Source organism: Oreochromis aureus, linkage group 5 (assembly GCF_013358895.1).
Source record: "Oreochromis aureus strain Israel breed Guangdong linkage group 5, ZZ_aureus, whole genome shotgun sequence".
Classification (NCBI taxonomy): Eukaryota; Metazoa; Chordata; class Actinopteri; order Cichliformes; family Cichlidae; genus Oreochromis; species Oreochromis aureus.
In genome coordinates this window covers 36,532,651-36,550,473 of record NC_052946.1, presented here as the reverse complement: position 1 = coordinate 36,550,473, position 17,823 = coordinate 36,532,651, and the positions used below count along the sequence as shown (strand labels likewise).

At 39.2% G+C, this 17,823-nt stretch overlaps 1 protein-coding gene and 1 long non-coding RNA gene across 2 annotated transcripts; one reads left to right on the top strand and one right to left on the bottom strand.

Moving 5' to 3' along the window:
* Positions 1 to 1,886: 1,886 nt before the first annotated feature.
* On the top strand, positions 1,887 to 6,570 carry LOC120440171 (L-selectin-like). Its single transcript, XM_039612007.1, has 5 exons — positions 1,887 to 1,995; positions 2,104 to 2,463; positions 2,573 to 2,953; positions 4,150 to 4,226; positions 4,475 to 6,570. The coding sequence occupies exons 1-5, from the start codon at positions 1,887 to 1,889 to the stop codon at positions 4,604 to 4,606; spliced, it is 1,059 nt and encodes a 352-aa protein (XP_039467941.1). The 3' UTR covers positions 4,607 to 6,570.
* Positions 2,070 to 14,739, bottom strand: LOC120440172. Its single transcript, XR_005613037.1, has 3 exons — positions 14,682 to 14,739; positions 8,009 to 8,309; positions 2,070 to 2,206 (listed from the first exon to the last, which is right to left on the bottom strand). It is a non-coding gene; the product is annotated as an uncharacterized LOC120440172 (long non-coding RNA).
* Between the last annotated feature and the right edge of the window lie 3,084 nt (positions 14,740 to 17,823).

Here is a 17,823-nt window from a genome sequence, read left to right as displayed (position 1 = left end):
GCAGATTTGTGTGAGGTAAAATGCAGATTGCAGTCAATTGAGTTCTGTTTTCTTATCCCCACCAATTCAAACATATAATCCTAGCCATGATGGCTGCGAGAGGACAAACGTGTTTTAGCCAGTCAAGAGAGATAAGAAACTAAGATAAAATTTAGCCTGTACCATAATGCTCACTGCAAGCCACGTGTTTCTACTACTGTTTGGATTGGATCCAGATCCAGCTCAGAAATCTCTGTGGAAAATTGTCAGTCTACTGTGGACCTCAGCTGTCAATGCCGAGTGAGAAGCATCCACCTTTAGTTCCTCTGGAAAAAGCTGTGAAACTTTGAAATATGAAATTTGTCCAGTACAGGTCAAGAGTCAGAGCAGCTGACTTCTGGCCAATGACAGCTACACCAGCTTCCATACAGCCATGAAGCAGTTTAGATTTATGATATTTATGCTTAAAACGTTCCTTTTAGACAAAGCACATAGTTAGGGTTGGGTCAGATGACTCTGAATTCTCATTTCTAGAGCTTTTGTTTAAATCAGCGGTCCCCAACCTTTTTTGCACCACGGACCGGTTTATGCCCGACAATATTTTCACGGACCGGCCTTTAAGGTGTCGCGGATAAATACAACAAAATAAAACTAGTACTGGTACCGAAAAAAAGAAGATTTATTCATAACACACGTGAAAAGACCCAGGAAAACCGAGTTAACGATAAAAACGATAACAAAACAACGCTGAAAACCGATAAAAACCCTGAAAACCATACATTTCACACCTGAGCCTCAACTCTCGCGGCCCGGTACCAAACGACTCACGGACCGGTACCGGTCCGAGGCCCGGGGCTTGGGGACCGCTGGTTTAAATAATATTGTGGGGTTACCTTTGAGCATCTGAAAAAAATATTTTAAAGTGATTGATATAATGTATGATTTATCTGAGGTACTGGTGTAGGAGCAGGGATAGCTCAGTAGGTAGAGTGGTGGCCCCATGATCGGAAGGTCGGGGGTTCGATTCCCCTGAACAGCTACCCTGAGGTACCCCTGAGCAAGGTACCGTCCCTACACACTGTTCCCCGGGCGCCCAAAGGCTGCCCACTGCTTCACTGAGTGAATGGGTTAAATGCAGAGAGGAATTTCCCCACGGGGATCAATAAAGTACACTTTCTTAATATGTGGCATGAGCTTCTAAAACTGTTTTTATAATATCAGTCAGTAGTGGCATAAATTGATAATCACAGATGACCTATATTTCTCCTTTTCTGAACTAGAAAAAAAATCTCATGCATTTGTATCATCACACCTAGATTATTGTAACTGTAATTACCTTTTTTTAAACCATACAAGTGATTACCTCTATTTTATTTTCTTAACACTGACTCCAAGGTGATTTTAGATTTCTTTTATAATTCTCAAAATTGCATTCAAGTCTCTGAATGGACAAGTTCTAGATTACATCCCTCAACTCTTTTTTAAACATGCTGCTTCTTGCTATTTTCACTCACAAGCTCAAAATCTATTAGTTGTCCTTTATGTAAGACTGAAGACAAAAGGGGACACATACTTTCAGCCTGGGGCACTAAGGCTCTGGAACAGTAATAAAATCAGGCAGATTAGCTCTGCAGCAGTATTATTAGAAGAGTTACTGAAATGCGTTCAATTATTTTACATTTAAAGACAAATTACTGTACTGTTGGAAATAAACATAGAAAAATTAAAAACATCAAGCACTCTACTTGAAAATCTTTTATTTACTTTGAGCTTCATATATGAACTTTGCACATTTTTTCAACAAACCAAGTTGACTAAATATTTGGTTAAGTAAATATTTCAGTAAAGGAATTCCTGTAACACATTTTGCATAGACAAACAGAAAAATTGTATTTCGTAGAAAGAGGATGATAACAATGTACCTACATTTTGGTTACATAGCCAGACTTTCCTCTTCCAGTCCACAGAGCAGCATGATGATTGTGAAGATCCTGCTGGGTGTCTTGTATCTCTCAGGTCAGTGAATTCTTTTGTCTCCCTTGGCCAGTCCTTATTGCTCTGATATGTTGTAATACAGCCAGCTTACATGTTGAGAGATGTTCATCATTCATATTTTCCTCACAGGGGGGCTCGTCCTCTCCAAATGCCGTCGGTACCACTTTGTTAATAAGCCTTTTACTTGGTATGAGGCTCAGAGCTACTGCAGAAAGAACTACGTAGGCCTGGCCTGCATTGAAAACAGTGAAGAAATGAACCAAGTTATCAATACAGTTTCATCTGCTGGTTACAACTCTGAGGTCTGGATTGGTGTTTACATTCATTTACAGCGGCATGCTGCATCTCAGAATGATGATGAGTCCTGGAACTGGAAAAAACAAATTCAAAGTGAACCTTTCTTAGTTTCCTATTTTTGTCAAAGCATTTCAGTGAGTGGACAGTGGTATTCCAACTGCTCAGTGGAACATCCATTCATCTGTTACAATGGTGAGAAAATAGCAAAGCACTGTCTTTTCCAATAAAGATTCATTTTGATTCATTTTCATTTACCCAGAAAATTCAACATGACCTATTTCACTACCATTTCTAATTACAGGAACTTCGCAGAGTCCTCAATATGTTCTTGTTAATGAAAGCATGGACTGGTTCCGAGCTCTGAGGTACTGCAGGGAGAACTTCACAGACATAGCCAGTTATTCGATATCTGACAGTCAGTTGCAGATACTGCTGCCAAATGGGGATCGAGCGTGGATAGGCGTCATTTCATATCCCGAAATTCGCCAGAGAGATTGTGGCAACTCTTCATTCCGATACTGGGATGACTTCGGAAACATTCCGAGCATTTTTCGCTCATTGTTTGGTGTTGCAGATTTGCAGAGATCAGGAAAATGGAGGTTAATCGAGTATTTCACAAAAATACCATTTGTCTGCTTTGACAACCTGCCAGCTCCTGGAAAGGAAAATGTTCAGAAAAAAGGTGCGTACGTGTTAATTTTTTACAGCAAATTTTGGTTTAGTTTAAGTCATAATTTAGTCTTTTTTTTGGGGGGGGGTCATAATTTACTCATCAAGATTATTTTGGTAGTCTAGATTTAACTGAATAAATATCATAAGATTACAGTAGACTAAATCTAAAGTTGTTTTAGTTCTCTAACATATAAAGTGTTAAAGCTTGCTGTGTTTTTACTGTTGAGAGTTGCTTCACAGGGTTTACAAAGAATCTTATTTTTTACATGAAATGCAAAATGTGTCCATATGTCTACTCTTCTCTTCCTCTAAACATTAGCATTTTATCATATTTTCTTGAGAAACTGGGAGCAGGGGAGTTAGTGGTGTTTACAGTGGGCAATCAAACGTACTCCTTGATGCAATTGTCCCGGGACTTCTACTCGGTATTTTGTGTTTCTTGTATTGTTTGCATTTGATGTTATTATGTTTTAGGTCCACTGTTTATTCTAAAGGTCCCTAGGTTGTTCTGTTAAGGTTATTAGATTTCCCCACGTATCTGTGAGTCCCCATGCCTCGTTTCTCCTCCGTGTGTTTTATTCCATGTTTTCCCCAGCCCGTTATGTCTGTGCTCTCCCCGTGTTCTCTCCTCCCCTCCTGTCTGCGCCTCTGAGTACTTCCTGTTTAACTTTGACAGTCTCCCGTCAGTATGCGTCATGTTGTGTTTGCTCCTGCCCTGTCTCGTTATGATTATCTGTGTCAACTGTGTTCCCCGTGTGTTCCCATGTCCCTCGTTATCCTTCCGTGTCGCGTCCTCCCTCATGACTGTGTGCCCCGCCGTGTCTTTCCTCGTGAGTCAGTTCATTTAGAATCTCCCAGTGTTGTCTCGCCTTACTCTTCTGTCAGCAATAAAGCTGTATTTTGAGTTCAGTCCTGTTTCCCGTGAGTTTGCGTTTGGGTCCAATTCCTGCGCACGGCCTGATCACGACACTCGAACCTTATTGCAGATTATTTCTGATTGGATCACTTCCAAACTTTACATTTCATTATAATTTTGTTCTTGCAATTTAGGTTTTTGGGGTTTTTTTGGTAATGTTTTCTTTTTGTCAGAAAAAAATATTATTGATTAAAAACTATGATGAAAATTATTGGTCAACAAAAATTTTGAGACCCAAAAATAATAAAACTGAAAACTCATCATGATTTCTTTTGTCTTCTCTTTCTAAGTAATAAAAATGAACCTGAATCTGGAGGGCCTGTCTGTGGATCTGAATGACAGAGCTGTCAAAGCAAACCTAACAAAGGCAAGTCTCTGCAAGTTCTATAAATGACAAAAATATTATTAGGACTTCGCTGTAGTAATGCAATATGATTTTGTGCCTTATCTAAATGCTGAGATATAAAATAATGTCAGAAGTCAAGCTGATAATTTTGATAAATCCTTCAGTCTTCATGACCTTTGCTGTCAGAAGCAGCCTTTGTGAGGTAAAAGCCTTTTTTGTGTGTTTTTCGTCACCTGGAGGCTTTAAATTGTTTACTGTTTGTGTTTCAGCTGCAGGACAAACTGGAGGAAAAAGGAGTGAATGGAGTCAATCTGAAGTGGAGAAAGCTGCCTGATGGAGCAGTCTTCCATAAAGAGGAGAAAAATACTAAGAAGGAAGAAAAGAAGAAAACTGAGCTGTGAATTTTAAAACCAACTTTACTGCCGCTTACAGCTTAACAAATTTATCAGAGCACCATCTAGTGTAAGGTTGCTGATTCTCATTCCCACCACTTCACAACTGGCTGTGAACCACTCAAGTGCGAGCTGGAGGCCATCACGTGATGAAGCCAAAAGAACCACATCTGCAAAAAGCAGAAATGACATTCTGAGACCGCCCAAGTGGAAGCCTTCCGCCACTTGGCTACGTGTAGAAATTCTATCTGTAAAAAAAATCATGAACACAGTCTGTCACAAAGGACAGCCCTGACTGAGTCCAACACCAACCAGAAATGCGTCCAACTTATTGCCGGGTATATGGACCAAGCTCTTGCAACAGTTTTATAAGGACCAAATGGCTTAGCAACGGGCCACACACCCCATACTCCTCAAGCTCCTCCCACAGAATATTCCAAGGGACATCATCAAATGCTTTTTCCAAATGCACATAACACATGTAGACTGGTTGGAGAAAAAAATAAAAATAAAAATACATAATATGAATATGACTGCTGCAAATTTCCCACCATGCATCACTTATCCCATTTGGCCTGAAGCAAACATTGCATTTAGGATAATCATAAAGCGTGTAACATGAAAATCACCATCATAAAGATCTCAGGAAGAAGCAGTTTTTATTGTTAGATGTTCAGAGTTGTTGGATGATCAATCACTGGATGGTCCCAGTATATTTTATGCTAAAGGAGGCAATAAAGCAAGCATATAAGCTCCCTTCCTTAGTATTTGGAGAATTTAGAAAACACTTTAGTGTGATGTTTTGTTTGTATGAAGCTGCTGTACCTAGTGAGGTTTGGCTCTGCTTAAACCTTTTATATATGTAAATGATGCTGTTAACAGTCCCTGCCTTGATAACGAAAAACAAATTTTATCAGAGCTTCACTGGGATACAGTTTCCACAGCCTGACACATAGGAGTGAAGTTTAGGTTCTAAACAAAATCTACTTTCAGTCCCTCACGTGGCTTTGCCACCACATACAGTATCTCACAGAAGTGAGTACACTGCTCACATTTTTGTACATTTATTATATCTTTTCATGAGACAACATTGAAGATTTGGCACTTTGATACAATGTAAAGTAGTCAGTGTACAGCTTGTATAACAGTGTAAATTTTCTGTAACCTCAAAATAACAATTCTTTTTTTCAGATCGTCACAGAATTCTTTGCCATGATGTGTCATGTTAAACTTCCAGTGACCAGTGTGAGAGAGTTTGAGAGCAATGACACCAAAATCAACACACCTGTTTCCCATTTGTGTTACAAGGTTATTATGAGACCTTGTAACACTAAAAGTCACATGACACCAGGGAGGGAGAGTGGCTAATTAAGCACAGTTTGGACATTTTGATTTAGGGGTGCACTCACTCTAGTTGCCAGCAGTTTAGGCAATAATGGCTGTGTTGGCTGTATACTTAGAGGGGACAGCAAATTTACACTGTTATACAAGCTGCACACTGGCTACTGTACATTGTATCAAAGTGAAAAGATATAATAAAATAATCACTGTATTTACAAAAATGCGAGGGGTGTACTCACTTTTGTGAGATACTGTATGTATTGAAGTCTATAGAAAAATGTCACTACTTCTCACTTATTTTATGACTTCAGTAAACAATTTATCAGTTTTTGCTCTTGTTGATTCAGGATGAGTAAAAGACATGATGTGTTTTAGAGTACGGTTACTTTGTGATTTAGTGCCCTAATTTCATAGTGAGAGTCATCCCTTGCTCATAGTGTCTATGAGTGGGCTGCTGTGTGGCAGCTAAGGTGTGAAAATATGAATATTTTAAAACTGAGAAATGTTCACAAAATTGTGACATCTATAAATAAAAGAAACATCTAAATGACTAAAATTATTGTTATTTCTTCACTCTCAAAGGTTTCTGCACAGTTAATTTAAAACATTCATCTTTTCAGTCAGATGCAGTGAGGTAAAATGTAGATTGCATTGCAGGTCTGTGAAAGATTAACAGCTGAGGTAAACAGTAGACTGACAATGCTGAGTGAGAAGTTTCCACCTTTAGTTTCTCTGGAAGAGGCTGTGAAAGTTTATGAGTGCAGCACAGATCAACAGTCAGAGCAGCTTATTTCTAGCCGATGACAGCTACACCAGCTCCAATACAGCCATTAACCAGCTGCCAGTTTAGATTTGAGAGACAGAAACACTGAATTCTCTGCTCTGAAGCTTTTTTTGGTTTAATATCTCAGTGAATGAAGATGAAACAGGCCTTACTGGGCCATGTAATGGTCTGTAAATTGCCCAGTTACCTTTGAGTGTCTATAAAAGACTGCATTTTAAAGTGATTGATAATTTATCTGAGATGTAAGAAAAACAAAATCTTCAAAAACCATATTTTGTAGAGGCACAGAACCTAGATTAGGAAAAAAGGAGAGTTGTGGTCACTAGCTGATGCATTGTAAGTTCAGAAGCATGCTAAAGGGGATGAAGCTAATGTAGTCATGTTATAATATTGTAGATACTGTATGTGAAATTGGTTAATGGCAAAGTTTGCTGAAACACTGGATGCATCAGGAGTAATTTGGGGTTAAGTATCTCTCCCAGGGTACTGTGACATGTGTACTGGAGGAGCCAGGGATTGGACCACCAGCCTTCTAATTTTGTCCATCTTTGTCTCCTCTTCAGAACTAGAATAATTCTCATGAATTGTGTCATCATGCCTAGATTATTGTAATTGCTGTGTAATTCTGTTTTTTAAGCCACACTAGCAAGTGAGCTCACATCTATTTTATTCTCTTCACACTGACTCCAAGCTGATTTAAGACTTCCTTTTAAAGGTCAAAATCTATTATTAGTTGTCCATGATGACAAACACATTACACATTAAGGCATTGAGACTCTGGAACAGTTTACCACTCCAGCTCATTTTGGTTACTATGGAGTTTCTTATAAAAACATTTAAACACTTTTCTCTTTAAATCGGGCCTTCTGCTGACATGCTTTTGTTATTTAGCCACTCTCTTAAGTGATGTCCACAGCAGTGTAATCCCAGCTTCTAGTGTGGTGTTCCACACTGTTTGTCATGCAACAATCATCCACTCTCTTAAATAGTGGCTGAGCTCTGGAGCAGTATCACTAATTAAATTACTGAAATGAATTACATTATTTTAAATTTAAAGAAAAATCACAGTAGGCGGAAATACCATGGTTAGAAAAGAAGATCTCTACTTGAAAATCTTTTATTTACTTTAAGCTTCAAATTTGAACTTTGCACATTTTTCAACAAACCTAGTTGACCATGGATTTAGTTTATGAAATAGTTCCATAAAGGAGTCCCTGTAACACATTTTGCATAGACAAACAGAAAAATTGTATTTCGTAGAAAGAGGATTATAAAAATTTACCTACATTTTGATTACATAGCCAGACTTTCCTCTTCCAGTCCACAGAGCAGCATGATGATTGTGAAGATCCTGCTGGGTGTCTTGTATCTCTCAGGTCAGTGGATTCTTTTGTCTCCCTTGGCCAGTCCTTATTGCTGTGATATGTTGTAATACAGCCAGCTTACATGTTGAGAGATGTTCATCATTCATATTTTCCTCACAGGGGGGCTCGTCCTCTCCAAATGCCATCAGTACCACTTTGTTAATAAGTCTTTTACTTGGTATGAGGTTCAGAGCTACTGCAGAAAGAACTACACAGACCTGGCCTGCATTGAAAACAGTGAAGAAATGAACCAAGTTATCAATACAGTTTCATCTGCTGGTTATAACTCTGAGATCTGGATTGGTGTTTACATTCATTTAGACTGGTATCATGGATCTCACATCAGTGATGATGTCTGGAACTGGGAAAACCAAACTGGGAATGAACCTTTCTTAGTTTCCTATTTTTGTCAAAGCGTTTCAGAGAGTGGACTGCGGTTGCATTACAATAATTGCTTCATGAAACATCCATTCATCTGTTACATGGTAAGAAAATAAGCATTGTCTTTTCCATTAAAGATTGTTTTGATGTATTTATGTTCGCAGAAAATTCAACATGACTTATTTCACTACAATTTGTAATTGCAAGAGGCTACAACAGATCTGAGTATGTTCTTGTAAATAAACGCATGGACTGGTTCAGAGCTCTGAGGTACTGCAGAAAGAAATTCACAAACATAGCCAATTATTGGTGTCCTTACACTGAACTGAAGCTGGAGCTGAATGGGGATCAAATATGGACAGGTTTTATTGGATTTCCTCACATTTACTTCAGCGATAGGACAAACTCCTCAATCAGTTACTGGGACAACTTTGAAAACATATTTGGCATTTCAGATGCTTTATATTTGCAGAGATCAGGAAAATGGAGGCTACTGCCTAGTAACACAAAACTACCATTCGTCTGCTATGACAACCTGCCAGCTCCTGGGAAAGAAATTGGTCACAAAAAAGGTACCTAGTAATAGTTCTGAGATCACAAAATAATAAAACTGAAAACTAATCATGATTTCTTTTGTCTTTTCTGTCTCAGTAATAAAAATGAACTTGAAGCAGGAGGACTCTTCTATGGATCTGAATGACGAAGCGGTCAAAGCAAACCTCCTGAAAAAGGCAAGTTGCCACAATCCAGCCATTTACCAGGGTGTGTCTTTTTGTCTTTAGATTCTGTGAGCTGGAGAGGTGTATAATGAAATAATTTGGGCTTATTTTGAGATAGACAGTCCTTGTGTAAAAACATTTTGATCTTTTACATAGGATTTGTCATTGGCTTGCAGGTCAGCACGTTCTCATCCCAAAATGTAACATTTTAAGCTATGTGACAAATTGTCGGTATGCTACACTTTCAGACACCCAACATGTCTCTATGCTACGTACTCGGAAACAGGAGGAAACATGAGAACCGTTTGGAATGAATCTGCACATGTACATTTATTATACTTTCATCACTTTGGAAAACACTATCTAGCACAAGGTTATGGTTGAGGTTAAGTTTAGTGCTGGAATACACGGCTGGAAGCCGGATTCCATCCACAACCCGGCGCATCCCTTAGGAACGCAGAAGGTTACTATTCGCATTCCTGAGGGACAACTCGGGATGTGAGAAATCGTCGGTATGTTACGCGCTCGGAATGAGAACGGTCTCTGCAGGTTGTGGTGGGTGACTCTTCAGATTGCAAAGCAAGATCTGATTGTATTGAACTCTGGGAAAATATCACTACTTGCTTTTTGACTTATGGCTTCAATAAACACTTTACTTTTCTTCTCAGTTTATGCTCAGTTATAAGTTTCTAATTATATTTCAAATAGCATGATATTCAAATTGATTCAGGATGAGTAAAAGCCATGATGTGCTTCAGGGTGTGGTTACTTTATGACTGACTGTCCTCATTTTCTTAGTGAGATTTATCTCTTGCTCATAACATTTAAGAGTGGGCTGCTGTGTAAGAGTTAAGGTGTGTAAATATGAGCTTTGACATCCTAAGAAATTAATAACATTCTGACATCAACAAGTGGTGTCTGTGTAGGTTCTCAGTCATTCATGTCATGGCAATCTAAGGAGCCTGGAAAGAAAAGCACCTGGTATTCATTAGGTTTCTGGAAGACATTTCTTCTGAGAGGCTTCTTCAGTTCAAAGACTAAATTATGGAGAGTTCCAGGTATTTAAGCCCTAGTGGGATGCCGATTAAGAGGACCATTGACCCACTATTGGTCATCTGCATAATCACATGGGCCAAGTTGTGATAAAGGGTGTGGATCATTATCAGCAGAGGTTTCGAGTGAAACCATTGTGAAAATTGCCTCACTGTATCATGTGACCCATTGAGATCAACTGATGCAAGATGTGAGTGGGTGATAAGGTGCCTGGGAAGGGATCTCAAACTGGATTATAGGTGGCAGAGAGTTGGTGTTGTAACTCACTCCCTCAGTTCGAGGATGGTCATTTCCAGTGGACATAGATGGCTTCTTTCATTCCTCTTTCAAACTGTCTGTCTTCTTTGTCCAAAATGTGAACACTGGCATTCTCGAATGAGTGACCTTTGTCCTTCAGATGCAGATGCACAGCTGAGTCTTGTCCTGTTTGTGTGGCTCTTCTGTGTTGTGCCAAGTGTTTATGAAGTGGCTGTTTCAGGGCCGTGCAGAGACGTTTATAGGGGCGGGTGCTCAAAGCTAAAAAGGGGCACATTGAACCAGGCTGAATAACAACAACAACACACATTCATCAAGAATCTAATATGGGATCGCATCATACTATATCACTGTTGTGAGGCAAAGCAAACGTAGCCTGTATTGCTGCTGCTCCTGCTGCTGATAGTGCTGGAGGGCAGGGCTGTGTTGATCTGAGACTGTAGACATTAAAAAGTCCATAGGAGAGATGGTAGCTGATTAAACAAGTGTCATGAGATAATAACAAAATGCAAAGATTGGTGACAGCGCTTGGAACCATAAGGCAACAAAAAACTGAGAAATAAACTAGACCCTGCCTGTGAATCACTCTTTGCCTCTCTTCCTCCTTCCATCCCCTCATCTCATCTATCACTCTCCACTTGCTGTCCATCTGAGAACAAGGCACAACTTGCTATTGCAATAAACTATTATTTAATTATCCACACCTAACAACTCTTACACTTAATAAAATGATGACAGAAAAATATTATAGAAGCAAAACATTTCAGTTGTGCTTATTATTATTTTTATACTGGAATACCTCTCCAACAACTGGTACATGTGTTAATGTTACCTGTGCTCTTTGTAATCCAGCTGCTGAGGGATCCACTGCCTTTAGTATCCTCACACAGCTCCTACTGTTTTCTCCTCATGTCCTTACCAGCCATGTCTGGACAATGTTATATTATGACTAATAATTCAAAAATCCATATACATAAAACACACACATGCACGCACACACAGTGACATTTTAGACCTTCTTCAGAATACTGTATATACTGTGGGCACAAGTTTGCATCATGGTGCTGATCCAGAATCCTTCCCTTATTATTTATTACTAGAGCTACAATAATAAAGCAATGAGGGAAAAAAAGTAATAAATTTATAATAATGTCTTTATGATGATTCCATTTGTTTCACTATCCACTCTGTGCAGGCAGAAAGCTTATTACATTTTTAAACTGTAGAGATACAATAATTTTGCTGCTGTAAAATCAGCATTTTGTCTTATTTAAAATATAAATCTAATATAATCTGTTTCTTAATGTATGTTCTTTAAAATACGACGTGTTTTTAAAATATTATAATTATAATAATCCATTATTATGTGGACATGCATATTAGATCGTTTTAAGTGAAATATAAGCCCTCCAGAAAGGCAGGAAAAGCCCTGTAACTTACTTTAAAACTAAATATGTTCCCTAAAACGGTGACAGAGCTACAGACCCATGACAGCCTTACCCAGTGAGCCAGCAGCTGTGACCAGCACTACTTGTGCAGTTAATAAAAGGACAGGTAAAGTTTGTCGCGCTGTTACACACACAGCACGCTCATTTGTTTCAGTTCGTCAGTTTCAACAAGACAGCTTACCAACGTGTACGTAATAAGCTAACACTCCTGTGTGCTGTAGACCAGGGGTCCCCAACCCCCGGGCCCCGGACCGGTACCGGGCCGTGAGTCGTTTGGTACCGGGCCGCGAGAGTTGAGGCTCGTACCGCACAGAAAAAATAAATAACTTACATTAATTTCATTTTATTTATTATCCGACTCTGAACAGTGTTTTATTTTGAAAAAGACTGAATTCTCTCATTTACTTCCGTCTATGACTGACTCTTGACGCATGTCAAGATACATTATTAGTAGCTAATATTAAACCTACAAGCTAGCAAAATGAGTAAAAAACAGATGTCTTTGGAGGGTTTCTTTGCAAAGGGAAAAAGGCCCAGTGAGGAGACAGAAGAAGAGTGTACGACAACCACTAAGAAAAAGAAAGCTGCATTTAACAGACAATACCAAAATACCTACTTGAAATATGGATTTATCGCGACAGGCGATTCCCACGCACCAAGCCCGCTCTGCATAATATGCGGCGACCGGCTCTCCAATGAGGCAATGAAGCCTTCAAAACTGCTTCGTCACTTGGAGACCAAGCACCCAACATTAAAAAACAAGCCTTTGGAGTATTTTGAAAGAAAAAAGCGGGAACAACAGGGACAGAAGCAATTACTGAGGGCCTCCACAACAACAAATACAGGTGCACTGAGAGCATCATACTTGGTGGCTAACCGTATTGCTAAGGCTAAAAAGTCATTCACTATTGGTGAAGAATTGATCCTTCCTGCCACTAAAGACATTTGCTGTGAACTTTTTGGGGAGGTGGCGGCTGAAAAGATAGCACAGGTGCCTCTGTCGGCTAGCACCGTTACTCGTCGCATTGATGAAATAGCAGAGGACATTGAGACACAGTTGTTGGAGAGAATTAATACATCACCATGGTACGCTTTGCAGGTTGATGAGTCTACAGATGTGGACAATAAGGCAATACTACTTGTTTATGTGCGATACCTTTATCAGGAGGATGTGCATGAGGATATGTTGTGTGCACTATCGTTGACAACCAAAACCACAGCTGCAGAACTATTCAGGTCACTGGATGATTATGTATCAGGAAAACTCAAATGGTCTTTTTGTGTCGGCATATGCACAGACGGAGCTGCTGCCATGACCGGACGGCTGTCTGGTTTGACTACTCGGATTAAGGAGGTTGCACCTGAATGTGAATCTACACATTGTGTCATTCACAGAGAAATGCTGGCAAGCCGAAAAATGCCACCAGAACTTAACAGCGTATTGAATGATGTTGTTGGAGTTATTAACCACATCAAAGCACACGCCCTCAACTCACGCCTGTTCGAGCAACTTTGTGAGGAGATGAACGCGGAGCACAGGCGCCTTCTCTTGCACACAGAAATAAAGTGGTTGTCCCGAGGGAGATCACTCGCCAGAGTTTTTGAATTACGAGAGCCGCTGCAGAGATTTTTCTCAGAAAAGAAGTCACCACTGGCAGCACATTTCAGTGACAAGGAGTGGGTCGCAAAACTCGCTTACATATGCGACGTATTCGGCCTACTAAATGAACTCAATCTGTCCCTTCAGGGGAAAATGACAACTGTCTTCAAGTTGGCAGATAAGGTAGCTGCATTTAAAGCCAAACTGGACTTGTGGAGACGACGCGTAAACAGAGGCATATTTGACATGTTTCAAACTTTGGCTGGATTTTTGGAAGAGACTCTGCCTGAGCAATCATTCTCCCAGCTAGTGCAGGATCACCTGTCTTTGCTTTTAAAAGAGTTCGAGCGCTACTTCCCAATCACAAAAGACCCACGAACCGACAAGGAATGGATCCGCGACCCATTTGTCAATAAACTGGGTGAATCCAGCTTGCCTTTGCAAGAAGAAGATCAACTTTTGGAAATAACGAATGACGGCGGCCTTAAAAGTATGTTCGAGACATCAGCTTTGCCGGTATTCTGGATAAAAGTCATGGCGGAATACCCCGAGATTGCCACAAAAGCACTAAAAACCCTGTTGCCGTTTCCAACATCATATCTGTGTGAAGCGGGGTTTTCTGCAGTAACAGCGACGAAAACAAAATTGAGGAGCAGACTGAACATAAGCAACACACTTCGGGTGTCATTGTCCCCCATTACGCCCAGGTGGGACCGTCTCGTTGCAGAGAAACAAGCACAGGGCTCTCACTGATTGAGCGTTATGGTGAGTTATCTATTTTCTTGTACTTTTATATTTGTTTTGTAGTTGTGTGTCCTATTTTGAAAGAAATGTTTACGCGTTACCATAGCAACCAGAGTATTAAGGGGGAGAGAGGAGGCTGTTACTCTCAATGTTGTTGGTGCATTTCAGGAGGATGCTGCTAATAAAGTTACACAATTACACAGTGAATACGCGTGTAATATTATATTTACAAAATGCCACAGTTTTTGTCTTGGTCGTATCATTTTATTTTGTTGTATTTATCCGTGACACCTGCCGGTCCGTGAAAATATTGTCTGACATTAAACCGGTCCGTGGCGCAAAAAAGGTTGGGGACCGCTGCTGTAGACTACAGTGTGCGCTGTACAGCTACTTACTGGTTTTGTCGCATCAGTCTGTGTGTCTGAGGTAGTTTGTGTTTCTCCTACAGCTCCGGACCGCAAAAATGCGCGTGCTCTTTGTGAGCTCGTTCCCGTCTCGTAACCAGCGCGTTCTGCCGTCAAGGGTGATCATTGGTTAATGGTGATCATGTGACTGATGCAAGCCAGATCCTTTTATTTAGCAAAAATGTGATTAATAGTTAAATATTATTGTTGAGGGGCACAGACAGGACTCCGCACGCACACACACATTAAAAAAAAAATTAAATTAAAAATTAAAAAAAAAATTGCCTCAACAAAAGGGCACTTTGGGCACCCATCAGGAAAGGGGCGGGTGCTCAAGCCCCTTCCGCTCCCCCCTCTGCACGTGCCTGGGCTGTTTAGTTTCTCTGATGTAAAGGTCTGAGCATTCCTCGCTGCACTGTACAGCCTACGGTTTGTGTTTTGGAGGTTTCACGTGCTTCGAAATTTGTATGTGTTTCAGAGTTTGTACGTGCTTTGTCTCTAGGCGCTACCGTAAATATACTTTTATTTATTCACTCCAGATAAAATGTAATAAATGAACCATAAAATACATAAAACAACTATTTACATTTCAACTTTTAACTATTTAAATTTTCAGCCTTTTCCTTTTAAACAAATTTAAAGTGAAACAACACAAAACACTGCAAACCACAACACAATAAAATATAAGTTAAAAAATGCAAAACAAAAAGAAGATGCACATTCTCTGTCATATGGATGATTTTTTGGGAGAGTGTTTTCCTGCTTGAAATTGCATACATAGGATTCACTGCATGAATAATCTTTCTGAATCCTTTATCATCCGCAACTGAAAATAGTTTCTAATGTGACGATGTTGTCTCTTGTTGTTGTCCCTGGCTCTCCTTCTGTCTCTTTCCCTCCGGCTCTGTTCCTTTGCTACTGCGAAAACAAGTGCGAGAGAGAGGGTGAGAGAAATAAAAAAAAAAAAACAAAACGCCGTCTCGCGCCCTTCACTCACGTCGACAACATCCGTCTCTAAGATCCGTTTCGTTCGCGACCGACACATCACTAGCACGTGGGCTCACTTTAGTTGTATGTGGGAAGTCTCCCAAAAAACTTCTAAGATTAAATAATATACCATGTTCCAACTAAGGGATTTCTAGAACATTTAAATGTACAGCTCTGCTATCACTTTTGATATAAATGAAGACAGAAAACTAAACAGCAGTGATGTCTGTAGGGTTACTGAAGTTGGGCTAGCTATGATCGCTAGCTGCACAGCTATAGTTAACATAATATAAACATATTACCCCAGTGAAGCAGGAGGATGAACACTAACTTTTTCCACTCAGTTAACGTGAGGGTTCCCAATGGTTAGGGACAAATGCAACTGCATGGCAGGATGCTGTAAACGGACCAAACGTCAGTCAGGAGAACAACTGAGAAAAGCATTAAAACATGTTAAACACAACAGCATAGTTTGCACCTGGAAGCAGGGTTATAGGTCATCACTTAATGACCGGATATCCCACCTGCTGTGAATGTTTTCATGCAATACAGCTGTTATTATTATCACTTGTCACATCCTGTTTATAACAGTTAAAATAAATAACATTCAAGAAATAAAATTGTCTTGGGTAAACTGTAAATGGTGTTAAATAGGCCTATACTGTACTTTAACGTTCATAAGAGCACTTTAAGAGCCATATAGTTTATGAGGTGGTACTCAATGTGAAAAGTTTGAGAACCACTTAACTTAAACTAATCCTGATTTATCAGACTCTTCCAGGGAAGTAGGCTTTGAGGTTTTGGTAGGAAGAGTAGGTCTTGAAAATGAGAAAATGATTTTCTCAGCTAATTAGATCACAATCTAAAAAAAATGTTGTATTTACATGATGCTATCTTTTTTTACTTTTCTTTTTTTATGACACAGCTTGTTGTACTTTCTGAATCCTGCATGTCATCTGAATGAAAAGGTCATTTTCTTCATTTTTTCTTACTTAGAATTTCATGTTAAAATTATTCGGTTTTATTTTTACATTATTTTGAAATAAAACTATAAACTATTCAGAAGTTTTCACTAATCTTTTGGAAAATTAAGTTTGTTTTTTTATTAGTGTGTGCTCACATTTGGGAGGTTTTCCTACTTTAACTAGCCAAAACTCAGACATCTTAAGTATATGCACCAAAATACAGATCCTGATTCATTTTGATAATAGGAAGGACCAGTGAAAATTTCCAGTCACTCTTATCTTTAATACCTTTTCAGATATTCACTTTCAAACTTCTCCTCAGATTGTATCATGCAAAAAAAAATGCTTCAAAGTGGGTCAGCAGTATTACATCAACATCATGGCATACAGAGAGACGATAGCAACAAAGTACGGCTCAGTGAGCTTCAGTCCTCCTGCTTAAGAAAGGCAATAAAAGCAGCTTTCAACAACCAGACATCTTTTCCCCACCACTGAAAAGTTCTCACTGCACTGGAACTTCACTATTAAGTATTTTGCTGCTCAAAGCTAAAGCTGCGGAAAGGTTATCTAGTGGAAATGAACACTTTCAGTTTATTTTTTGTTGTTACATTGATTTATTTTATCATCCAACATAACTCTAGTACAAATAAATATTTTTCTTTTAAATGTTCAGGGGTTTGTGAACTTAAAGAGCTGTTCAGTGTTCACTGCACACATAACCTGATCCAGGGCAAGTTTTGCTCAGAGTTTAGGTTGAAATCACATTTTCAAAGCATGTTCTAAGTATGATACTGAATGAAAAAACGGTTAATGCTTACAACCTTTGAGTCACACCTGACTGAAACCATGAAACTAACTCCTGTGGTTGCATAGTTACAGGAATTTGCATGCTGCCGGGACTGATTTACATAACTGGAATTACAGTAAACAGAGCTCAGATTTAATCAGATTTATCAGTACTGTGTCATTTTATCACCACAAATATTCAGTAAAATAATTTCACTTTGATCTGGCAACAAACTAAAGAGATTTCCTTCATGAGACTATTGTAAAGTTCCGATCAGTGACCTGAATACAGTGAGTAATATTAAAGTTGAAAGGTTCAGAGAGTTAAACGAAAGGCTGAATTATAAAAAATAATAATAATAATAATAATTTATTTTTATATAAATTCATACAAT

Excerpts from the sequence above, each read along its gene's own strand:
- LOC120440171 (XM_039612007.1), top strand. The coding sequence starts at position 1,887 with ATGATAACAATGTACCTACATTTTGGTTACATAGCCAGACTTTCCTCT. Across the intron at positions 1,996-2,103 it reads GGGTGTCTTGTATCTCTCAG|GGGGGCTCGTCCTCTCCAAA; the intron begins GTCAGTGAATTC and ends TTTTCCTCACAG. Across the intron at positions 4,227-4,474 it reads TCAAAGCAAACCTAACAAAG|CTGCAGGACAAACTGGAGGA; the intron begins GCAAGTCTCTGC and ends TTTGTGTTTCAG.